The 26,406-nt window shown below is 40.6% G+C and overlaps 1 protein-coding gene across 4 annotated transcripts; it reads right to left on the reverse strand.

Moving 5' to 3' along the window:
* Window positions 1-1,505: 1,505 nt before the first annotated feature.
* LOC139407684 (podocan-like) lies at window positions 1,506-26,406 on the reverse strand. Of its 4 annotated transcripts, none has more exons than XM_071151530.1 (13): window positions 26,275-26,406; window positions 25,799-25,844; window positions 23,277-23,648; window positions 22,875-22,968; window positions 15,125-15,189; window positions 12,774-12,883; window positions 12,216-12,372; window positions 9,243-9,358; window positions 7,871-8,084; window positions 7,353-7,557; window positions 5,433-5,671; window positions 5,118-5,266; window positions 1,506-2,770 (listed from the first exon to the last, which is right to left on the reverse strand). In XM_071151530.1, the coding sequence occupies exons 3-13, from the start codon at window positions 23,571-23,573 to the stop codon at window positions 2,584-2,586; spliced, it is 1,833 nt and encodes a 610-aa protein (XP_071007631.1). In that variant the 5' UTR covers window positions 23,574-23,648; window positions 25,799-25,844; window positions 26,275-26,406; the 3' UTR covers window positions 1,506-2,583. The 4 variants fall into 4 exon arrangements, with proteins under 4 accessions (XP_071007631.1, XP_071007632.1, XP_071007634.1 ...); XM_071151531.1 differs by having other exon boundaries at window positions 1,525-2,770; window positions 23,277-23,618; window positions 26,275-26,357; XM_071151533.1 differs by lacking the exon at window positions 25,799-25,844 and having other exon boundaries at window positions 1,525-2,770; window positions 23,277-23,618; window positions 26,275-26,338.

A 26,406-nucleotide genomic window follows, 5' to 3' on the forward strand; every position in this document is an offset into this window, starting at 1 on the left:
TAATAATGATGTTTACACATCTCGCACTACTCATCCCAGATGTATACACTATATTTTATACCATCTATTGCACTTCGTCTATGCCGGTGGGTCATGGCCCATCCATTATTTATATGTACATATTCTTATTCCATCCCTTTACTTAGATTTGTGTGTATTAGGTAGTTGTTGTGGAATTGTTAGATTACTTGTTATATATTGCTGCACTGTCAGAACTAGAAGCACAAGCCTTTCGCTACACTCGCAATAACATCTGCTAACCATATGTATGTGACCAATAAACATTTATTTGATTTGATATAGCTTTGTTATTTTATTGTGTTTTTTCAAATTACTTTAGTTAATTTAGCAAATATTTTGTTAACTCTATTTCTTGAACTGCATTGTTGGTTAAGGGCTTGTAAGTAAACATTTCACGGTAAGGTCCACCACACCTGTTGTATTTGACGCATGTGACAAATACAATTTGATTTGAGTGGGTCCACGCAACTTACGTGACTTGTTAAGCGCATTCTTTTCTTCAACTTATTTAGGCTTGCCATAACAAAGGGGTTGAATACTTAGTCATTTTAGCTTTTCATTTTTTATGAATTTGTAAAAATGTCTACAAACATAATTCCACGTTGATATTATTAGGTATTGTGTGTAGGCCAGTGACACAAAATCTCAATTGAATCTATTTTAAATTCAGGCTGTAACACAACAAAATGTGGAAAAAGTCAAGAGGTGTGAATACTTTCAGAAGGCACTGTAATTAGAAAAGCTCTTGTTCCATCATAGCCCATATTAAACCTTTTTACAACGGATTAATCACATCATACCATATAAGATCTGGAGTTTTACCTGGTTAGGTAATCAGATCAGGAAAAACGACGGGGCCCAGCAAAATAATTCACCACACCACTCTGGGACCTGTGGTGCCACCTCTGGTAGAATTGCAGGAAAGTGTCTTCAGAACTAAAATGTGTCTCTCTTCCGTGAAGTGGGGGGCCACTAAAATTTTTGCTGGGAGGTGGGGGGCCCCCAAACTAAATCTCGCTTAGGGCCCCCAAAAGGCTAAAGCTGGCCCCGAATAAAGGTAAATAGCAGGAGGATAAAGAACATACATTGTCTATAGATTTCCCTGCTGGGTAGACAGGCAGACTGGAGGCAGACTTCATTGATCGGTGTCATTTGAGACATTTCTATTATTGTGTCTGAAATGGTACACTATTCCCTATAGTGCATCAATATCGACGAGGGCCCCATAGAAAATAGATTGCCATTTTTGACACAGACAAAATGAATAGTTGAATTCCTCCAACATGTGACCCTTGAAAAGTATTGTGAAACATTTGAACGTTGTTCAAAACCACAAACTCAACATCTGTTCTGGACTGTCTCTCGTTTTATATTTCTGTCATGACTTCTAGTTGCTCAATGTTTTTGTTTATATGCTGACATCTCAACAAAAAAAAAAAAATCTTTATAAAGTGCATTTTATATACATTTCACGCTTAATATTGTTGTGTGCTCAGAAACCTGTTAATGCATGATATTTATTGCTGTGTGAAATCCATATGTATACATCTGAAGGTGAATACATTGGTTCATAGCAAGGTGACTAATTTAATAGCATGAGTTTTTCAGATACCATATGCAAATACTTGCCGTCTTACAAAATAAGACTGGATTAAAGTACGGCATTACATTAACAGCATGGATCAAGCTCATGGTAGTCTAAGAGCGAGGACATTGTAACACGGTCACAGAACTTGTGGCATAGTAACGCTGATATAAGAATGACAAAATTACATAAAGCCAGACTGTCTTACCAGACTACATCACGCAATCACAACCAGGGCCAATATTCACAAAAGATCTCAGAGTAGGGATACTGATCTAGGATCAGTTTAGCCTTTTAGACCATAATGAATAAGAGAGGGACCTAATCCTCAATCAGCACTCCTAGTCTGAGATGCTTTACAGTATAAATACAGACTCAGAACTGAAAACAAAAACTTCAAATCTTGACATAATCTTCTTTGTAAGGTGACACAGCTAGCACACAGTAAAGTTCAGAGATGGGACCCACACAGTATGATCAACATATGACAGATCTGACTGTCTTCTCTTTTCTGCTTCCACTAAAGTGGTGTTGAGACAAAGTATCTGTCCCAAATGGCACACTATTCCCTATATAGGGCATTACATTCAACTAGAATCCTATGGGCCCTGGTCAAAAGTAGTGCACTCAATAGGGTGCCATTTGGCATGCACAAAAGACACAAGCACAGAAATGCAACCATATCTGTCATTGCATAGACAAGCAAAGCCCAGAAAAATAATAGAACAAACAAAAATATAATTTTATCTGGTATCCTGCACCAGAGATATGTGCATCGTCAATTCACCACTATATGGGAAAAAATATCACTTTGCGCTTCCATTCATAGTTTAATTTACATTTCAGAATTGAGCCTGACCACTTGCAAAAATACTGTTTTCTGTACTTTCAAAAGAACAGGACTTTGAGATTGCAGCCTAAACAACTGCAACATTTGGTTTTAGATCATTGAAGCTGTGTGTGTCCATGGGATAAACCTATGAAGCGAATCCTTCTCTCACTTCCTCTTCCATCATCTCCATCTCTTCCTCCTCCTCTTCCTCTTGTCTGAAGGATGCTCCGGAGGGGTTGGAGTGGCTCGAGTGGCCGATGTCCAGCACCTGCAGATTGGTCAGGTGTTTGAAGGAGCTCTCCTTCACAGAGTGGGCTAACAGATGGTTGAACCTGAGAGGGAGACAGAGCAGAGGGCTGAGGTCAGTAGACAGACTCGCAATATGTGATGGTGACTGAGCAGATGCTTGAGTTTGATGTGTAAACCAGCACAGCAAGAGCTGCTAACTGATAGGATGTTGTGCTTAGAGTCTGAACCAGCATACTATAAGACCCAATCCGATATTGATATTGTCCTGTAGGGAACAACACAACATGTGCTGTAAACAAACGCTGAGATTCAGTAACGCAGCCAATTAGAGTGCCTGTATACTATTCTTTCTATGACTCATCAGTTTGCCTTCCATTCAAAGTTCTATTGAGTTAGTAAGCACCCTGATACTCCCTATACTGCGTCAAGGGGAAATAAGGCCATGTTATCCGAATCAAGCCAATTTTCCACTGTCTTCAGAATGGGCTCATCTATGACGTCCTGAGTGTCAGTGAATCCGACCCATCTTAGTTTGTAATTAACTCACTATCTGACCCAGACACTCACGCATGTGCGGGCACACTCACATACGCACACACGTTTATATCACACACTCAATGTAAACAGACGCATACATAGGCCACACAGACTCAAACAGATGTGCACACACAAATCCACCTCCCCTCCTCCACTGAGGCCATGGAGCATTCCAGATTGGCTGCAATTGGCTCGGGCCAGCAGCTCCCAGATGTGGAGGGATTTGGTGGAAAAACAAGCATTTCTAACCGCTGTGATACTGCAGCAGCTGCTGAGGCTGAGCCCACAGCATGAAGAGACCAACAGGCCAGACAGACAGAGTGAGCTGGATGGGGTCAGGATTTGTATAGTTCATTATCTGATAAAGCACCAATTAGACTCCTCAAAACCAAACCGACAAAAACTCAGGGCAGCATCCCAACAGTCTTGGATGGCTTACATTCCAAACTGACCTGAAAAGTCTACATTTAAGTTTTAAAAAATGAACATGATGGAAACTGATACTAACCCTAGCTACATATACTAGTAAATATTCAGATCAGTGGTAGCAAAAGGAAAGGATACAAGTCGATGAGGTGACAAGGATTTTGTTGGTTTAGAGTGTTGGGACCCAGCCCGCCCTGCAGACAAAGAAGAGGTCAGAAAGGGACAAGAGTAAGGAAACTAAGAGAAAACAACTTGGCAGAGCCAAGCTGTTTTAGTTGGAAATCCAATCATTGACTTAATTTAATTAATAGGAAAAGCAGTGGATCAACAAGCCAAGAAACCGATCTAGACACAGCGGGGAATATCCCTAAAACTTTACCACCATGGGTTCTGTTCTGTTATATAGTCCTCCTTCCAAGAGAGGAAAACAGCCAAGAATGTCAACACAAAGGAAATCATGACTTTAACTTTGTAAAATACCCGATTCATTGAAATGATTTACATTTCATAACCTAACCAGATAATTATGAGAGTTAATTTACAATCCAAGAACACATGATGGGAAATATACATAGTGTATCTGTGTAAGGGATTTGAATGAGCACAGTCAGCGCAGAAGAAGAGCAGAAAGACAACTTACTCCATCCTCAGCTCCCTCCTCTGCATCCGTTACATAACAGTCTCCTCAGCACAGCGCAGCACACACAGACAGACACACAGACACACACACGCATGCACACACACACAGACACACACACACAGACACACACACACAGACACACACACGCATGCACTCACGTACGTGCGCACACACACAAACAAACACAAACAGCACCGCAGAGCAGAGTAGGCCGGATCCAAACGGAAAATAAACTTAAGGAGGGATAGAGAGGGAACTATCAACCAAATATCTGTCAGATATTGGCACCCTATCCCCTGTATAGTGCACTAAATTCCAGTAGGGCTCTGGTCAAAAGTAGTGCACTATATAGTAAATTGGGTGCCATTGGATGCAGCTTGGGACTCAGTGGACTAAGGGATATGTGGCTCTGTCTTAGATTTGGCATCAATCAATAGGACTTTGTCACACACTCACAACAGAGGATGAATGGAGTGATGGTAGGAGCCCAGTAGAAGGCCAGAAATGTCTCATTCAGAAAAATGCTACAGACATGAATGGAACAGTGGACAGGAGAGTGTTCTGCTGGATCTAGGAGTTCATGGGGAGGGGCAGGAGTTGAATGACGGTTTAATTACGGTTCTATAATAACATAAGTGAGAGTGCGTGTATGTACTGGTTTGAGAGAGTGTATTCATTCATATATGTACTGTAAGTGATTGGTACTCACAATTGAATTTGGTACACACACGAGCTGTGGGTTTGAACCAAGAAATGGGTTCAGTCCAGTGTGTGTGTGTGTGTCTGTTTCTGAGTGTGCGTTCGTTCATTAGTGCCCAGTCTCTCACCGTAGGAAGATGCCCTTGATGTTTGGAGTGCCCTCAAAGGCGGTGGCGGGGACAGTGCTGATGTGGTTGGACTGCAGGTACAGGTACTCCAGAGACTCAGGCAGGTCAGACGGAACATGGGACAGCTGGTTACTGGACAGGTCCAAAGTCTGGAGGAACACATCAATCAAATCAATCACTGCATTTATAAAGCCCTCTTTACACTATCAGAGTGCGAACCAACAGGTCCAACAAATGAAGGACAGGGCCAACAGCCAGCTTATCACACAGAAAACCTGTAGGTGTTACTTGTGTTAACCCCCCACCCAGTCTCACCGTCAGAGCGCTGAGCTCCATCCATGCTCCCTGGTAGATGGAGTTGAGTCTAAGCTGGTTGTGGCTGAGATTGATGTCCCTGAGCTTGGTCATGCCCTGCAGCGCCCCTTCTGGTATGGAGTTCAGCTGGTTGTCCTTCACCCGGAGGACCTGCAGGGAGCGGGGCAGGCCCAAGGGCAGGAAGTGGAGGGCGTTCCCTGACAGGTCCAAGGTCACCAGCAGACGCAGCTTCCTGAAGGCTGGATGATTATCAACATGGTCTCATTTAAATATGAAAAAATAGATACAAAAAACATTGTAGCTAAATGTAGTTATAACTTTACTGATTCCGTTAGGAAATTCTTTCTGTGTCATACAGCAGGCCCAAATATAGATATTAATATAGGGCTCCTGAATGGCGCAGCGGTCTTAGGCACTGCATCTTAGTGCTAGAGGCGTCACTACAGACCCTGGTTCGATTTCAGGCTGTATCACAAGTGGCCGTGATTGGGAGTCCCATAGGGTGGTGCACAATTGGCCCGGTGTTGTCCGGGTTAGGGTTTGGCTGGGGTAGGCCGTCATTGTAAATAAGAATTTGTTCTTAACTGACTTGCCTCGTTAAATAAAACAAATATAGACAGAAGTACTGTACATTTCATCACACACATGATATGTGTGCAAGAGCCACATCACCAACAAACTATCATGGTCCAAATACACCAAGCCAGTCATGAAGAAGGCACGACTGTCTTGGTGTTCCCCCTCGGGAGACTGAAAAGATTTGGCATGGGTCCTCAGATCCTCAAAAAGTTTGGAAGGCACTATAGAGGGTAGTGCGTATGGCCCAGTACATCACTGGGGCCAAGCTTCCTGCCATCCAGGACCTCTATACCAGGCGGGGTGTAAGAGGAAGGCCATAAACATTGCCAAAGACTCCAGCCACCCTTGTCATAGACTGTTCTCTCTGCTACCGCACGGCAAGTGGTACCGGAGCGCCAAGTCTAGGTCCAAAAGGCCTCTTAACAGCTTCTACCCCCAACCCATAAGACTCCTGAACAGCTAATCAGATGGCTACCTGGATTATTTGCATTGTCCCCCCTGCTGCTACTCTCTGTTTATTATCTATGCATAGTAACTTTACCTCTACCTACATGTACATACTACCGCAATTACCTCGACTAACCTGTGCCCCCGCACATTGACTCTGTACTAGTACCCTGTATATAGCCTCGCTACTGTTATTTTATTGTCGCTCTTTAATTATTTGTTATTTTTCTATTTTCTTATTTATTTTTTTATTTTTTACTTCAGTTTATTTGGGTAACTACTTTAACACTTATTATTCTTAAAATGCATTGTTGGTTAAGGGCTTGTAAGTAAGCATTTCACTGCATGTGACAAATAAAATTTGATTTGAAGAGCCGCATGTCACGGATTCCCACTAATTGTATTTGTATATATGTGCCCTTTGTTTACCATGGTGCGGTCGATCATTGTTACAATGTCTGTTGGTGCGTGTGAGTACCTGTGCTGTGTGTTTTGGCTTTCGTGCCATTGTGGTTTGCGCAGATGATTACGGGTCTCGTCCCGTGGGATAATCATTGGGGACTTGTGTTATTTATTCGAGGTACTCCTCGCTATTTTGTTTTGGGTTTCTACCCTGTGTTTGTATAGTGTTTGTTTGGTCTTCGTACCTGTGCCTTTACACGGCACGCTGTAATTTGGGTACAAAAAATGTTGGGTAATTTGGGTACAAAAAAAACTAAAAAATATTATGCATTCCTATGCCTGTCTCCCGAATCATTCATATCAGCGTGACACCACATATAGTTCTACTGTAGATGTACAGTATTCATGTAGATGACAGCAGAGCAAAGTACAACACAACAAAACACAATACAACAAAACATTTCCATATACTCCATATGTGGTCCAGTCTACCTTCTCTGTGTAGCTTGGGGCTGGTGAGGCGGTTGTAACTGAGGTTGAGCTCGGTCAGGGAATAGAGAAAGACCAAGTCGTTGCGTTCAATCACGTTGATAGTGTTGTGAAGCAGCATGAGAGTCTTGGCTCGGCGGGGCAGAGCCCTGGGGACACGCTCCAGCTGGTTGTTGTACATGTGGAGGGTGTGTAGTTTCTTCAGGCCCTGGGGGGGAAGAGAAAACTCTTTCTGTGAACATTTTCATGTAATTCTAATGGCATTACATAGCACATTTCAGGATTCTCATTGCTCATTTAACAGACAAAAAGATCATCAGAATCATAACATCAAAACAATTGTGCCCAACTCTCTGTGGCGGTTCAACCTGACCGAACTAGCAGTCAGATCAGGCTTTATATTTAGAATATTTTTCATGGTCCTTCGAGCCATATACACCTGTGGTAATTCAACTATCCGCAGTATGTCCTATAGCCCTCTATATAAGATTGAAGTATCCCAAGTATCCTGCAGCACCTACCTGGAATGCAGCATGGTGTATGGAGCGGGAGTGGAGCTGGTTGTTGTGCAGCAGTAGGTACTCAAGGTTACGACAGGCTGTGAGAGCATCGCCAGGGATACTGTGGATACTGTTCCTCTCCAGGTGTAGCAATATCAGACTCCGGGGCAGACCCTGAGGAACCACACTCAGGTTGTTGTTGGACAGGTCCAGATACTCCAGACTGGTCAACTGGCTGAGAGAGGAGAGGAGAGGGTGACATTATATTTGATACAGGAGAGGTGAGGTTAGGGCGTCACTTTATCTTTAAGCGGTCATCTTATCTTTCCATGAATAGACAAATCTCACTTTTCTCTCCCATTTTGACATTTTCTCAGAATGTACCAGTTCAACCTAATCTCTCACCACTGGCTTATCTCTCTCTCTCTCTCTCTCTCTCTCTCTCTCTCTCTCTCTCTCTCTCTCTCTCTCTCTCTCTATATCTCTCTTTCTCTCTCTCTTTCTCTCTCTCTCTCTCACTCACTCCCTCACTCACTCACTCACTCACTCACACCACTCTATTCTCTCACATTCTCTCGCTGAACTGAACATGAGATCAATATACATACATCGAAAGTAACAAGTGGACACTCAACTCACCATTCCCTTCTCAGAGTTTGCCGTGTTGTCAAGTCTATAGGTCTTTGTTTTGAATTGATGCACTCTGTAATAACCATTGACACATAATGGGCAACAGTGATAGTGTTTAACCTTGGATATATCGAATCAACTGCACTCAGGTGGAGTGACTGAATGACTCTGTCGAGCGTGTTTGTGTGTCTGAGTGTCCTACAATAAAAAGAGAGTAGTTGTAGTTCGCAGCTAAAGTATATTTAAAAAAAGAACCCTGCTGAAAATTATCTATTGACTGAAACATTGGTTATAAGATCCAATGAATTGTTTGTGGAGTATTCAAGAACACCCGACACACTCTTCCTACTACAGTACGTGAAGGTGTCATTGTCCATGCCTTATATTTGCCTGTGTTGTAAAGTCTACAGTATAGGTCTTTGTTTTGAATCAATACCCTTGGTTTTAACGTAACATGTGGCCTCAGATATCTCGAATCAACTTAGAAGAAGAGGAAGAATAGAAGAAGACAGCTGGACTGAATTGCTCTCTGTTGAGTGTGTTTTATTTGTTAGTGTGTCTTATTATACTACAAATTGATAGTAACAGGTCCTCCAGTACCTGGAGGTCTTATCATCCATGCTGTACTAAATCAAATTAAATTGTATTGGTCACATACACATGGTTAGCAGATGTTATTGCGAGTGTAGCGAAATGCTATTACAGTACTATTAAAATAGTACTACAGTAATACAAGAATACTACTACAGTACTACAACATTACCTGAAGGTCTCGTTGTCCATGCCTTCGTTGCTGAGCAAGTTGTTCTGTAGGTAGAGCTCTCTGAGCTGGGTCAGGCTATCAAAAACCCCTGACGGGATCTTCTCCAGCTTGTTACTCTGTTAACCAAGAAGAAGCCCAGACACACAATCAAGCATCACATATCATTATCACAGATAGGGAGTAATGGATTGCATGTAATCAGTTACATGTAATGGATTACAAAAAAAAAAAAAAAAAACAGTAACTAACCTGTTATGTTACCAGCAAAAATATATAATATATATATCAGATTACAGATACTTTTGAAGAAAATTGATTCTTACTTTGAGGATTACTTATAAATTCAGAAAGGATGTTTGCGAAAAACAGAGTCTATACCTTTCTGTTTTCTCAATGACATTCAAATCAGCATTGAAAAAAGGCGCAAGTTTAAGTTTGTTCCGCCTGAGAGAGTCACCACAAGTCAGAGACCACTATGATGACACACCAAATGCGTTTGATGAATCACGGGAAAAAGAGCAGGAATGGGCTTTTGGGTAGGCTACAGCCTAAGCCAAGTCTTGCAATGGTGCGACTGCTGTCGGCATCTAAAGATTGTCCAACTTGAATAAAGTTGCCGGTATGGACGAAAGAAGTGGTGCAACCTATGGGCGATATGGATATCACTTATTATCGATATCTACATAGCGCATTGATGTGAATCATAGATCTGCTCTCTCATTGAGCTCTTGGCACCTTACGGATTGTGGTTGTTGTGGAGGGCTGTTCACAAATGTATACAGTGCCGTGAAAAAGTATTTGCCCCCTTTTTCTCTATTTTTGCTTATTTTTGATACTGAATGTAATGAGATCTTCAACCAAAACCTATTAGTAGATAAAGGGAACCTGAGTTTACAAATAACAAAAAAATGAAACACCAAAAGCAATTGCCCCCTTACACTCAATACCTGGTTAAAGTCCAGACCTAATCCCACTTGAAAGACTTGAAACGAGCAGTCGCTGAGTTAAAGCAGTTTTGCATGGAAGAGTGGGCCAAAATGCCTCCACAGCGACGTGAGAGGCTGATCAATAACTACAGGAAGTGTCTCGTTGGAGTCATTGCAGCAAAAGGTGGCACAACCAGTTATTGAGTGTAAGGGCGCAATTACTTTTTCACACAATGGGCATTGGGTGTTGCATAACTTTGTTTATGAAATATATGAAATAAGTATGTAATTGTTGTGTTATTTGTTCACTCAGGTTCCCTTTATGTTATATTAGGTTTTGGTTGAAGATCTGATAACAGTCAAAAATTCAAAGATATGTAAAGGTAGAGAAAATTCGAAAAAGGGCAAATAATTTTTCCCAGCACTCTTTGTGTATTTTAACTGAATAATAGTTGAATTGAAGAAGTTTAAGATGCCTATCAATCATTGTTTTTGCGACCAGTGAAAAATGTGCTCTTGCAACAACTGCATAGTTCGGATCCCAGCCTATAGAATAAAGGTTTGAGGGAGTTACCTTCTAAACTACTCTGTGGTATTGTGCTCCATACTGTCAAAAACAAGTTTAATTTAAGAAGGCCACGAGTGGGGCTTTTATTGCTCAATCTAATTCGTCCTAATAAAATAAAAAAATCCATAGGCCTAACGGACACATGCTCAAACTTCTGTACTTTTGATCAACTTAAAGGGGCAATCTGTAGTTGCTACATCCATTTTTGGATTTATAAATGAATAATATATACTGTACCCATTGATTCTTGAAGAATATAACTTATAAATGCCTCATGAGCTTAGTTCAACTGTAACACCCCATGAGAGCCCAAAATTTAAGCTTGTTTTTTCCCAATGTACAATGTAAACAAACACTGTATAGACTCAAAACATGGTTAAAAATGGTTTTGATATCACGGATGGTCAGTCCTTGCATCCATAGCTCTGTCTATTAATCTGAGAGTGGTTACATTTCTCAAGGACCATCTCTCAGCTTGTTACCAAACAGAGGTGCGGTGACCGCTTTGCTATTGTTTCAACTGTGGATTCACCCTTTAAACAGCTGCAAATTATCGCGATATCAAATTGTTGCCAACAAAACGTAAACAATAGGCCTATAGCAAATCCAGCATTTGGCATACATGTTTTACTTGCAAATAATACTTTTTGGTAGTGCTCAAAGCACGCCATTCCATGAGAGCAGCATTTATTTTTCAACTCGAAGCAATGAGTCCAATTAGTCCTCCACGACAACATAATCGTAAACAACCGAGTAGGCTAAAACATCCTTGGTTTTTGGGTAATGCTCAGGTAAAACCATTTGGCTAATCTATACTTCCATAATTCCAAGTCCTATGCTTGAAGATCAAGGGGTATTCAAAGTGAGTCAATCTAAAAAACTAAATATTTCCTAAGCTTTCTTATACCTCCTAGATATGGGACAGACACTTCAAAATCTTATTCATCACAATTTTGTTTTTGAATGTCTGTTTTGCCATTTATTAATGACCTATGGTATGACCATCTTAAAATAATTCCATCCATTAGCTAGTATGACCCCCCCCCCCCCCCCCCCCACAGAATAAATGCATGAAGTCAAATGCAACATCCATTGACAGCCAGCTACATAAACTATAACACTGACTTTTCCTACAATAGATGTTGTTCAATTGGTCATATTCCTTTTAGTCTTTTTCTAATGGCTTTTAAAGGCTATGGGAAAAGTAATCTAAAAGTAACTGAAAGTAATCCAAACGTTAATACGGATTACAATTTGACAGGTAACTGTAACTGATTACATTTAGAAAGTAACCTACCCAACCCTGTATATAAATCAAGTTTATTTATGCATTTGTTAGATATTAGAGTACTTACATGGGAATATATAGACAGTTTATAAACAGAGATCAACTTGGCCGTATGAATGGGGAGTGAGCTCTCAGGATAGGTTGTTATTGTGTGAGGGCTGTAGCTACTCAACTTGATTTCACAAGCTCACCTTCAGATGGAGGCGGTAGATGGAAGAGGGCAGGCTCCTAGGGACGTAGCGGAGGAAGTTACTGGACATGATGAGAACCTCCAGGCTGTCAGAACCGTTAAACATGTTCTCGGGTAGCCCTGCATCTGTCAGGTTGTTGTCATGGAGATACACTGACCTGGGGTGGTTAGGACATGGGGGAATGCATGAAATTAGTGGTCTGGAGTGGAGCAAAGGGAAAAGATAAGCGATGGGTGATTTGTTTTATTTTATGAATGAAGCAAAGTAATTAAATGCAATATAACACCTACAGCAACATAAGACCTTTCGACTGTGAAAATGTAATCCTCCTATGCCCAACCAACTACCTACCTACCTGCCCACCCACCCACCCACCCACCCACCCCCCCACCCACCCACCCACCCACCCACCCACCCACCCTCTCTCACACACACACACACACACACACACACACACACACACACACACACACACACACACACACACACACACACACACACACACACACACACACACACACACACACACACACACACACACAGACTTTGACCGCTTACTTCAATCCTGGCTTCTGCCCAAATGTGTACGGGTAGATCTTCGCGAGCAAATTAGCGGCGAAATCAGCACTGACCAGTGAGGGAGGCAAGTGTTTGGGTGCTGTGGTGAGCTGGGAGGGAAAAAAACAGAGGGAAAGATTGAGAGAGATATTATGTTACTCTCTTCATTTGTTTTCTCCTGTTGTACTGACCACAAAATGACCTGTATGTGCTGGCAGTGAGGGGTAATTTACGCCACACAGACAATCGTTCTCAATTGACCTTGGAACATTGACGGATGAGTCAAAACAAATGAACACTTCAGTACATTTCAGTACTGTTTCCCTCCCAAATGATGCCAAGAGGGAGTTTCTGCCTTGCTTGAAATGGCTATGACAGGAGAAATAGGAGAAACTACTACAGTGGTAGTGAGATTAACTTGACACTCTTGGTTTCAAAAGGGTTATTTGGCTGCCCGTATAGGAGAACCCTTTTTGGTTCCAAGAACAACTCTTTTTGGTTCCAGGTAGAACCATTTTGGTTCCAGATATAACCTCCGTGGAAAGGGTTCTACATTTAACCCAAAATGGCTCTACTTGGAACCAAAAGGGTTCTACCTGGAACCAACAAGTGTTCTTCAAAGGGTTCTCATAAGAACCCTTTTAGGTTCTAGATAGCACCTTTTTTTCCTAAGAGTGTACATAGCATCATACTCTATCTGTCCCCTTTTCAACGTGGTTTATGGATTAAAGTAAAATGGGTCTTTGAAGCTTGGTTCACTGTCTGCCACCTCTCCTGCTGGCAACAGCAGCACGGCTGGCAAGGACACAGCATCATAACAAAATAGAATAGAAAATAATATCAATTTCACACAGAATTGTACTCTGATGCACTAAGAATAAGAGATCCAAGGTTTAAGATCCAAGTAGGGAAGGAGAGGGAAAATGTTAATTATAGAACAAAAAAATACATGTCGGGGTCTCAATGACTGGAATGAACTGCAAAAATCTCTGAAGCTGGAGACTCATATCTCCCTCACTAGCTTTAAGCACCAGCTGTCAGAGCAGCTCACAGATCACTGCACCTGTACATTGCCCATCTGTAAACAGCCCATCTATCTACCTACCTCATCCCCAAACTGTATTTATTTATTTATCTTGCTCCTTTGCACCCCAGTATCTCTACTTGCACATTCATCTTCTGCACATCTACCATTCCAGTGTTTAATTGCTATATTGTAATTACTTCGCCACCATGGCCTATTTATTGCCCTAACTCCCTTATCTTACCTCATTTGCACTCACTGTATATAGACTTTTTGTTTTCTTTTGTTCTACTGTATTATTGACTATGTTTTGTTTATTCCATGTGTAACTCTGTGGTGTTGTTTGTGTCGAATTTCTATGCTTTATCTTGGCCAGGTCGCAGTTGCAAAGGAGAACTTGTTCTCAACTAGCCTACCTGGTTAAATAAAGGTGAAATAAAAAATAAAATAAAAAAACGTACTGTTGAGAGTTACAATAGTATAATACACAAGGTGCAATTTCAAAAATGTGGTTGTGCATCAGCAGTTTTTATTTTGTTATGTCAGTCACTGACAGTCACTAAATTAGCCCATGTTGACTGGTAAGTTTGTCTAGCAGCCAGCTATCTAAAACTGTAGTAATCATGGTTGAATTACAGAACAGGGCCCCCCCATTGATTTTGTTAGTGGACCATTCTATACCCCCGGGAAACTGTTGAGCATGAAAAACCTAACCGTGTTACAGTTCTTAACACACTCAACCGGTGCGCCTGGCACCTACTACCATAACCCATTCAAAGGCACTTCAGTCTTTTGTCTTGACCATTCACCCTCTGAATGGCACACATACAGTGTATAAGTTACATTTTCTGATGGTTCTTTGACTTCTTTCAGCCATTTGGTTATTTTGCAGTTTAGATCAGAAAACAATTACTCTTTGAAGGGAGACACTGCGTTATGGCTTTAGCCTGAGTCATTACATATCTGTATTGCTGAATTCTTGTGGATGCAGGACTTTGGTTGTCTCAACCTTAAGACCATCATGTTTTTAAAATTAGGATTCCAATAGGAGTAGAACAAATAAAGGTGTGAAGATGGCTTCAGAGAGCTCCATGATGACCTAGCAGTACTTTTAATGAGCACAGCACGCTATACTGTATGCTACTTACTCCTGGGAGACCTGATTATATATTAATGACTACCACAAGTGAAAACATGTACTGAAGAATGTTTACATGGAACCATATTCCCCTTGTTCAAGTTATGTCGCAATGACGGAGGAATAGTGATGTGTTGTTTTGTTGAATGTGTAAAGTCTATGTTTACGGCTGTGTTTAGAATTAATCACCTTGTTATTGGCCAAGTACAAGTAACTCAGTTGTTCCAGCACTGTAAATCCTTCATCTTCAAGGCCTGAATACACACACAAACACACACAGACACACAAGAAAAATAGAACATGGAAAATGTTATTCAGACTAAAAACATATACAACACAGAAAATAAAGATCAGACTGATTTGTTTTAGTGAATAGACCTGGACAGCATATAAGAGAAAATAAATTATCATTATTTTAATTAGGTATACATTATTAATGGAGTGGATCTAGAAGAACTAGAGCCCACACACTGGTTGAATCAATGTTGTTTCCACGTCATTTCAATGAAATTGCATTGAACCTACATGGAATAGATTTAGAATTGAGGTCTGTGCCCAGTGGGCAGTCTCTTAGCCAGATTAATAAATCAAATCCAATTGCATTTGTCACATGCGCCGAATACAACAGGTGTAGACCTTAGCGTGAAATGCTTACTTACAAGCCCCTTAACCCCATTTTTCTCCCCAATTTCGTGATATCCAATCGGTAGTTGCAGTCTTTTCCCATTGCTGCAACTCTCTTACGGACACGGTAGAGGCGAATGTCGAGAGCCATGCGTCTTCCGAAACACAACCGTGCTATGCCGCATAGCTTCTTGACACACAGCTTGCATAACCCGGTAGCCAGCCACACCAATATGTCAGGATGCTTTCGATGGTGCAGCTGTAGAACTTTTTGATGACCTGAGGACCAATGCTAAATCTTTTCAGTCTCCTGAGGGGGAATAGGTGTTGTCGTGCCCTCTTTACGACTGTCTTGGTGTGTTTGGACCATGATAGATTGTTGGTGATGTGAACACCAAGGAACTTGAAGCTCTCGTCCTGCTCCACTACAGCCCCATCAATGTGAATGGGGGCGTACTCGGCCCTCCTTTTCCTGTAGTCCACGATCAGCTCCATTGTCTTGATCACGTTGAGGGAGAGGTTGTTCTCCCTGCCAAGTCGCTGACCTTCTCCCTATAGGCTGTCTCATCGTTGTCGTTGATCAAGCCTACAGCCGTTGTGTCGTCGGCAAACTTAATGGTGGTGTTAGAGTCATGCTTGGCCACACAGTGGGGCGGTATGCGATTGGAGTGGATCTAGGGTTTCTGGGAGGATGGTGTTGATGTGAGCCATGACCAGCCATTCAAATCACTTCATGGCTACAGATGTGAGTGCTACGGGTCAGCAATAATTTAGGCAGGTTACCTTGGCGTTCTTGGACACAGGTACTATGGTGGTCTGCTTGAAATATGTATTTATTACAAACTCCATCAGGGACAGGTTGAAAATGTCATTGAAGACACTTGCCAGTGCACGTCCTGGTAATCAGTCTGGCCCTGTGGCCTTGTGAATGTTGAGCTGTTTAAAGGTCTTACTCACATCGGGCTGTGGAGAACGTGATCACACTGTCTTCCTGAACAGCTGGTGCTCTCATGCATGCTTCAGTGTTTTTGCTTGCCTTAAAGCGTGCATAGAAGTAATTTAGCTTGTCTGGTAGGCTCATGTCACTGGGCAGCTCGCGGCTGGGCTTCCCTTTGTAGTCCATAATATTTTGCAAGCCCTGCCACATCCGAAGAGTGTCAGAGCTGGTGAAGTAGGCCCAAAGCAGGCCTAATGTATCCATTTTCATATCAATATCAAATTATTCCTGGTTAATAATTAAGTACCTTACTTGCAAAAATAAAGGAAATTCACATGAGCACCACAATGCCTACTCCACCCATGCTCCGCCAAGGCTTTCCAGCACAAAGCTTTGACCTACTACAGTAGCTACATTGGTCTATTGTACTTCAAACAATGTGTTGGCAGGTTGCTTAGGATTCAAACTTCAAACTCAAACAGTCTAATTTATACTCTTAGAGGAGGTGTTCCCACAATAATGTGATTTATTAATGCTTTAACCACATACGAGTTTAAGTATTGGATTCTTCACACACCACACTAATCCCATTCCACTACCCTTTCAAGCTTTTTCTTTGGTGTAACGAGAAATCAACTGGCAATAATCTGGTGGCCTTTGATGGTTGCAATTGGCCAAGTACTTTTTACATGTGGTTGTTTATCTACATTAGTTGAATTCACTAACTTATTTGTTTATTTGGATCCCCATTAGCTTTTGCAGCAACTACTCTTCCTGGGGTCCACAAAAAAACACACAAAACACTGATACAATAATAGACAAGGAATGTCACACACATTTTAAATACAACAATATACAAATAATGCAACAAAAAAAATAATACAACAACAAAAATGATGTGTGTGTCAGAGAGTGTCTGTGTGTGTGTGTGTTTGTTTTTTAATCTGTTTTAATGTAATTTTATTGGAGATGGAAGGGAATTCATGTTATTTTTGATACAGTAATAATTTTCATAAAAACTAGGAGAACCAGTTAATCTCTCGTCAATCCAATGTTATACCTAGGAGTTTACTTTCCTCAACTTGCTCAATGGTCACACCCTTTATGTATAACTCCTGTTGAGGTGTAGGTCTTAGAGAATGTCATAAACCAAATCCAATGCTTTAGGCTTTAGATGTATTTAAGACCCGTTTATTATTAACCAACCATTCTGGAACTGACTGTAACTCCTCATTTAGAATTTCATTGAGCTCACTGGCTTCGGGTGTGGACATGTAGAGTGTGGAATCATCCACATACATAGTCATTCTAGCTTCGTGTAAGACCAGTGGCAAATCATTTGTAAAAATAGAGAAGAGTAACGGCCCAAGGCAACTGCCTTGGGGGACACTGCACTGTACATATCTGATGTTAGAGAAGCTTCCATTGAAGAACACTCTCTGGGTTCTATTGAATGAATAACTCTCCAACCATGTGAAGGCAGGTGATGTAAAGCCATAGCAAGTGAGTATTTTCCAATAACAATTTATTATCAATAACATCAAAGGCTGCACTGAAATCTAACAATACAGCTCCAACTATCATCTTATTATCCTTGTATTTTAACCAATCATCAGTAATCTGAGTCAGTGCAGTACAAGTTGAGTGCCCTTCTCCATATGCATGTTGAAAGTCAGTAGTTAACTTGTTTTCTGAAAAAGAGCATTGTATTTGGTCAAACACAATTATCTCCATCAGTTTACTAAGAATAGGCAGAAAACTGATTAGTCGGCTGTTAGAACCAGCAAAGGGTGCTTTACTGTTTTAGGCTCATCATTATTGACGGATAACAATTGTTTTTCCTTCTCGCCCACACTAACTTTACCTAATTGAAAACAGCAATCCTTCTCTTTCATTATTTCATTATTATTGTTCAATGTTGTAATTTCCCTTCTGAGTCGTTCCACTTTACTAGTAAAATAATAATTGAAATGATTGGCAATATCGAAAAGTTTTGTTATAAATTACCCATCAACTTCAATGAACGATGGAGATTAATTGGGTTTTCTTCCCATGATATTATTTAAGCTACAGTACTCCAAAGTCTTTTTCCATAGTGTTTTATGTCATTCATCTTTGTTTGAAAATATAATTTCTTCTTCTTTTTGTTAAGTTTAGTCATGACATTTCTCAAATTACAGTGTGCCAACCAATCAGCTGGGCAGCAGGTGGTGGTGTGCTGGTCACAGGTACTCATAAATAGACTTACATGAAAGCAAGCTTTGCTTTTATACTTACAAGACCATCCTGCTTGACTGAGCGAGCTGTTTTGTCTTGTAGTAATGTGGTGCCAGCCTGTATTTCGTCAACTCTTTACACTCATGGGAATTAGCCTATGGATAGGGCTAAATATAAATGTTTCTTACAGAAGAAATATGAAATGCATAGCCATGGTATCAATTGAAAGGGAACAGTTTCGAGATTATAGGAAAAGTATTAGACCAAATGTGAAGACACAACAATTCACCTGACAAGACTGAATCCAAACATTACACTGTTGATTTTCTGTGAATTTTAAATTAACTGTACTTTTTGCTGCATTTGTTGATAACCAAATCTGAAAATACTCTGGATACATAATAATATTCTTGGAAAATGTGTGGTAGGTGCAACACATAAGGGTTTGAGTTAGAGGACTAACTGGTGTCTCCAAGTGGCCACACTTATCGTGTGGACAGTTCCCAAGTAATTTCAATGCACTTTTATGACTCAAAGAAGAGTCTTAAATTACAAGGAGCTTTTTTGAGCTCTCCTAGCTGTGCCGTTGAGGAACTAGAGCAAACTCACTTGTAGTTGTTTTGTTTGAAATACAACCCTGAATCACTGACCTCACACAATTACTGTTGTTGTTTACACAATCCAAAAATGTTATAAATTAGAAATCGCAATCTGAGTCAGGTGTGTATAATTTGAAAGCCTGTTCTATTGCAACATGAGTTGTAAAGTATAAGTTATAAAATACGATATTACACTGTTAGGCATTCACAATGCAATTCAGGGAAACAGATAATTTTGGTGTGCATAAAAAGGAGTCATGAGTGCATTCAGGTGCGTGTGCAGCGGCAAATTCTCTTTACAATTGACAAACAGACTCATTCTGATCAGAACAACTAAGGGTATGATGCCATGTCATCTTGTAACTGTACATCAAACATAGTGATCATAAACATTGACATTGTATATGATATGAGTTTTATGGTAGCTAATTTCCCCCCAACATTGGACACCCCCTAACTTCGGACACTCTCTAGCGGTTAGAGGATTAAATCACCTCGAGATCAACATTTAAATGGACTGGAAAATAACGGTAAGTTTTGCGACTGAAGACACCCTTCTAGCTAGCTGACCACCAATTTTCATTGCAATTTATGTTACTTAAGTAATATATATACATGTACTATATATATACACATTTTGTGGGACACGCTGTATATTGCAAAATTTGACTGCGCAACAGACCATACTTCATTTAATATCCAACTTTTTACCTCTGAAATATAGCTAACAGAATTCAGGCAAGTATTTTTTTTTTCATTGGAAGGCTAGCGAACTAGCCAACTATCTAGTAAGCACTTCAGATACAAGTTTGGTGTCTCTTTTTTTGAACAAAATTAAACTGATATATCTTGTATTTGAACAAAATAGTATGATGGCCAATAACTGGAGACCGTATGCCGATAATACGGGACATATTTTTTTTGCTAAACCGCTTATCAAAAAGCTGATAGTAGTAGTATTTCCACTGAAATTTCAAACATGCTAATTGCTAACCCGTTAGCTAACATTTTTACTACACCAATAATTACATTGATGGCTTGATCACAAGATAATACTGTTGAAGGTAATATATTTCTTAAACACGGTTGAATATGCCGATAATATGGGGTGCTACGCTATGGAAATGTGAAGTGCACATTAGGCTTGCTTGGATGACGTCAAAGCAGTATTTATTATAATCCTCAACCTCTCATCTTTCAAAATAAATAGAGTCCTCTTAACTTACAGCATTTCCCTCCCTTAGACAACAAAACATTTTCTAAATAATTGTACCATCTAAATCGCTATGAAATATATTTTCAATAACAAAAAATATAGTTTTTTACAGCTGGTTGAAGCTGGTGGACCAAAAAATACTTTAAATACTTTCCTTAAGAAGTTTTTTTTATGGGTATCTGTACTTTACTATTTATAGATTTGACAACTTTTACTTCCACTCCACTACATTCCTAAAGAACATATGTACTTTTTACCCCGATACATTTTCCCTAACACCCAAAAGTACTTGTTACATTTTGAATGCTCAGGGAGGGCAGCAATAAGGTTCAAATTTACGCCCCTATCAATGTAACGAGTTGTCATCCCTACTGCCTCTGATCTGGAAGACGCACTAAACACAGATACTGTGTTTGTAAATTATGTCTGAGTGTTGGATTGTGCCCGTCTGTCCGTAAATTTTAAAAACAAGACGATCGTGCCTTCTGGTTTGCTTAATATAAGGAATTTGATGTAGAATTGACGTATACTTTTTATTTTACTCAAGTATGACAATTTAGTACTTTTTCTGCCACTGTCCTTAAGTACATTTATAACCAGATACTTTTAGACTTTTACTCAAGTAGTATTTTACTGAGTTACTTTCACTTGAGTAATTTTCTATTAAGGTATCTAGAACTTTTACTCAAGTATGACAATTAAGTACTTTTTACACCACTGCCAGCTTCAAACAGCGGATTTGGTCTACCAGCTTATTTCTTGTTATTAAAAATATATTTCACAGCGATTACGATGTGACAATGATTCCCTACACTATTCGGTACTTGTTTTCTCACATAAACTGAAATTGAGCGAAAAGTGTAGAATTATTGTTACCAGCAATTTCCACTAGATAACACATCCACAAATCAGAACAGCTTTCCCAGTTTGACAACAGATGCCACTCCGGCGGGAGAAATCAATAAGCGAATATCACAGCCAATCACAACAATGGAGGATAAGTAATACTGTTAAACACTATCATTCCACTATTAGCACCAGATATATTATGTATTTTTTTTTTGTTACAATGCAAAAAAAAATAAAAATCCTAAGTGTAGCACCTTTAACTGCATATACAGAACTATCAACAACAACACGCATGCCAGTCTTTCCTGGTTGATGAGAGATTAACCACTTCTCTTCTAGTTTTCATGAGAAATATTATTGTGACAGAATTTCTATGTTTGCATAATCGGCAGGTAGCCTAGTGGTTAGAGTGTTGGACTAGTAACCGAAAGGATGCAAGATTGAATCCCCGAGCTGACAAGGTAAAAATCTGTCGTTCTGCTCCTGAACAAGGCAGTTAACCCACTGTTCTTAGGCCATCATTGAAAATAAGAATTTGTTCTTAACTGACTTGCCTAGTTAAATAAAATCAAATAAAAGACACCCATACATATGCCACAAGTCCAAAACAAATGCATGGCAACACACAGAGCCATTCTCTTCCATCTCCAATTACTCAAGCAAACAGCAAAATGACCTTTAAAAAACAACTCATTTATTTAATTAGGCAAGTCAGTTAAGAACAAATTCCTATTTACAATGATGGTCTACTGGGGAAGAGTGGGTTAACTACCTTGTTCAGGGGCGGAACGACAGATTTGACCTTGTCAGCTAGGAGATTCGATCCAGCAACCTTTCAGTTACTGACCCAACGCTCGAACCACTAGGCTACCTGTCTCCCCCCCAAAAAACAAATGGAAAGGCGTGGACTGTGAGGAGACACACAAACACACAGGCACACTCTAATGCGCACAATTATTTTGTTGTATTGTTTTTATTATTTTTTGTTGTGTTGTTTATATATCGTTTTATTTAAAATTTGTGTGACTGTCCTCATCTATCAGTGTATCAATGTTTTGTGTTTTTTGTGGACCTCAGGAAGAGTAGCTGCTGCTTCTGCAAAAGGGTTTAGAATAAATGAACAAACCAGTAAAATAGCTGGAGGCTCCGATTTGACATGGACCTAGACAGTGAATCCCAGAGAGAACAGGACACTAACAGACACTAACAGAGCTCCCACAGTTTGTCGTCAACAAATTGAACAACTTCCAACCATACTAAATGTCTGTCTGTCTGTATCTCCCCTAGCTACTTTCAGATCTCTGTCCCCTTAAGTCCTTTGTTATTTTCGTTTGATTCTCTCTCTCTAAGTCCCCCTGTCTGGTTTACCTTGCATGGTCAGACTAATGTTTGTCTGTCTGTCACTTTCTCCCTTGGCTATTTTCAGATTAAATGTCTGTCTCTCTCAGTTTCTGTCTGGTTTACCTAGCTCTCTCTAAGTCTCTGTCTGGTTTTTACCTTGCGTGGTCAGACAGTTGTTTTGCAGGTTTAGTGTTTCCAGCTGCTGCAGACGTGTCAGGTCCTCAATGGTTACTACCTCTATCTGGTTGTTCTGAGACGAAGAAGAGGCAAAAGTATTATTGGCAGAACAGCAACGCTTCATTCATTCATTATTGATTGACTTAGATAAATGTACTCCTACCCTGGACATGTCCAGCCCTCACTTATGTGCTTTAAACCTTAAATCAGTCCTATGAAGAAAGATCTATCGCGTTTTAGGTGTGTGTGACCCACCTGTAACAAGATCTATCAGGTATTGGGAGTGTCTGTCAATTGTGACTGATGTATCTAATGGATGTCTGAGACCCAACTGTAGGGAGGGAATGTGGGTGTTGTGTTGGGTGTGTGTGTGTGACCCACCTGCAGTGAGAGAATGCGTGTGCTCTCAGGCAGCTCACTAGGAAATTCCATGAGGTCAACCCCAGCACAGTCCACCGCTCCCTCTGTACAGGTACATTCCCCTGGACATACAACCGGCTCGGACTTCACTACAGCCGGGACTGTAAAGGTCTCTATCTCTGGCTCTGTCTCCTCCATGGGTTCTTCCTCCTTCTCCTCTTCATTCTGGGGCTCCAGAGGGGGCTGGCAGTGTACCAGAGCCCAGGCCAGGAGCAGCACACTCAGGCCCTGAAAGAGAGACCTCCTGGGGCTGGCCATGTCTGCTGGTCGTGCCTGGTGGTCAAGCTACCTCAGATACCTCAGCTGCCCAGAAGCACCAATGATCAGATGGGTCTATATAACAGTGTGATAAATCAATGAATGGATATATATATATTTTTGAACTATAATCAGTGACCAAGGACAAATATTTCCTATTTTCTTTTACAGCTTTACAGAGGATTTCAAGCAATGGTTCTAAAGAGGCCAGTATTATGAGACAGAAAAATAGATTACCAAACATAAAAGTGTATGTGTGTATATAGAATAGGTAGCTCATAGGACATGAGATTTTTAAAATAGAGTGTGTAAAAAAAGAAGCTGGTTACATTGTCAGAACAGCAGTCTAACGAGGACAGAACGTGTATTGTCTGGGACAAGATTAAACCGTCTGCTTTTGTATTGAAAATGTTTAGTGGTAGACATTATGTTCCTATTTTGCAGTATTTTAAAAAATCCATTCTCTCATTTATTGTGACGATCATATGGGTTGACCTACAGCACCCAGCATGTTCTCTATACTGTAACTTCTTTCTATTTTCCATATAGTCAAGTGAAAAATGTACAAAGTACAGTGGGGCAAAAAAGTATTTAGTCAGCCACCAATTGTGCAAGTTGTCCCACTTAAAAATATGAGAGAGGCCTGTAATTGTCATCATAGGTACACTTCAACTATGACAGACAAAACGAGGGAAAAAAATCCAGAAAATCACATTGTAGGATTTTTTATGAATTTATTTGCAAATTGTGGTGGAAAATAAGTATTTGGTCACCTACAAACAAGCAAGATTTCTGGCTCTCACAGACCTGTAACTTCTTCTTTAAGAGGCTCCTCTGTCCTCCACTCGTTACCTGTATTAATGGCACCTGATGGAACTTGTTATCAGTATAAAAGACACCTGTCCACAACCTCAAACAGTCACACTCCAAACTCCACTATGGCCAAGACCAAAGAGCTGTCAAAGGACACCAGAAACAAAATTGTAGACCTGCACCAGGCTGGGAAGACTGAATCTGCAATAGGTAAGCAGCTTGGTTTGAAGAAATCAACTGTGGGAGCAATTATTAGGAAATGGAAGACTTACAAGACCACTGATAATCTCCCTCGATCTGGGGCTCCACGCAAGATCTCACCCCGTGGGGTCAAAATGATCACAAGAACGGTGAGCAAAAATCCCAGAACCACACGGGGGGACCTAGTGAATGACCTGCAGAGAGCTGGGACCAAAGTAACAAAGCCTACCATCAGCAAGGGCATTGAAGATGAAACGTGGCTGGGTCTTTCAGCATGACAATGATCCCAAACACACCGCCCGGGCAACGAAGGAGTGGCTTCGTAAGAAGCATTTCAAGGTCCTGGAGTGGCCTAGCCAGTCTCCAGATCTCAACCCCATAGAAAATCTTTGGAGGGAGTTGAAAGTCTGTGTTGCCCAGCAACAGCCCCAAAACATTACTGCTCCAGAGGAGCTCTGCATGGAGGAATGGGCCAAAATACCAGCAACAGTGTGTGAACACCTTGTGAAGACTTACACATTTGACCTCTGTCATTGCCAACAAAGGGTATATAACAAAGTATTGAGATAAACTTTTGTTATTGACCAAATACTTATTTTCCACCATAATTTGCAAATAAATTCATTAAAAATCCTACAGTGTGATTTTCTGGATTTATTTTTCTCATTTTGTCTGTCATAGTTGAAGTGTACCTGTGATGAAAATTACAGGCCTCTCATCTTTTTAAGTGGGAGAACTTGCACAATTGGTGGCTGACTAAATACTTTTTTTGCCCCACTGTATGTTGTTGTTTTTTTTAAACAATAAAGGCATTGTAATGGTGATATTATTCTCCCAGCAGGCAGAAAGTGTCCCAGTAGAGAAGTGTTTTGATCCTATGGCCTGTCAGTAAAAAGTTCCAAACAGGCACTCTCTGTGTGTGTGTTTGTGTGTGTGTGTGTGTGTGTGTGTGTGTGTGTGTGTGTGTGTGTGTGTGTGTGTGTGTGTGTGTGTGTGTGTGTGTGTGTGTGTGTGTGTGTGTGTGTGTGTGTGTGTGTGTGTGTGTGTGTGTGTGTGTGTGTGTGTGTGTGTGTGTGTCGCTACCACACCACCAGCCAAGAGCCTGTGTGTGCCAGACCCTGGAGCCTCACAGTGTGTGTGTCTGAACACCAGCCGAGTGTCTATGTTCACGTCAGATAAAATAAATACAATTAAAAACCATGCAAACCTACACATGTGATCCTGAGTATATCCCCACACACGTACCAGACACCACGACTGTAACAAAATGGAGCATATTCAACCCCACATGCATAAAACTACTCATAAACAGACATCATGTTCTCACACCTACCTAAAGGACTCGTTAAAGCTAAAAAAAATAAAAAATAAAAAAACACAACAACATTGAATCAATGACTCACAAGCTGTCAAAAATATATATTTTTATAAAAGTTGTAGGTGAGTCTGTAAAAGGTAATACACATCTGAACAGCTGTACACTTGTACAGCTTACTATTATTCACTTATTTGCATACTGCCACTCAGTCCATATACAGACAATCCTTTTCTAACTTAACGGTATATGATTGGTGACACGTTACCAATTCATACACAGCCAGTCCATAATACATAGCACATAATGAGCATATATAATATAGATGCCTACATAATTACAGCATATCTATACAATACATGCATTCTTTACCTTCTCTGACGGAGGGAGGTTAGCAGTGACAAAGGTAGTCAGTCTGGTGTCCAGTCGAACCAGAGACAATCACATAGCAGGATAGAGAGGAGCCACAGTCACTCCAGATCACAGATCCCTACCAGATGTAAT

This window comes from Oncorhynchus clarkii, chromosome 4 (assembly GCF_045791955.1).
Source record: "Oncorhynchus clarkii lewisi isolate Uvic-CL-2024 chromosome 4, UVic_Ocla_1.0, whole genome shotgun sequence".
Taxonomy (NCBI): Eukaryota; Metazoa; Chordata; class Actinopteri; order Salmoniformes; family Salmonidae; genus Oncorhynchus; species Oncorhynchus clarkii.

Bases quoted from the DNA above. Each gene is read 5' to 3' on its own strand.
- LOC139407684 (XM_071151530.1), bottom strand. From the start codon at position 23,573: ATGGCCAGCCCCAGGAGGTCTCTCTTTCAGGGCCTGAGTGTGCTGCTC. The intron at 12,884-15,124 runs GTGATTAATTCT...TTTCCCTCCCAG, and splicing joins TGTACTTGGCCAATAACAAG to CTCACCACAGCACCCAAACA. The intron at 5,267-5,432 runs GTGAGACTGGGT...GTGTTCCTCCAG, and splicing joins TGGAGCTCAGCGCTCTGACG to ACTTTGGACCTGTCCAGTAA.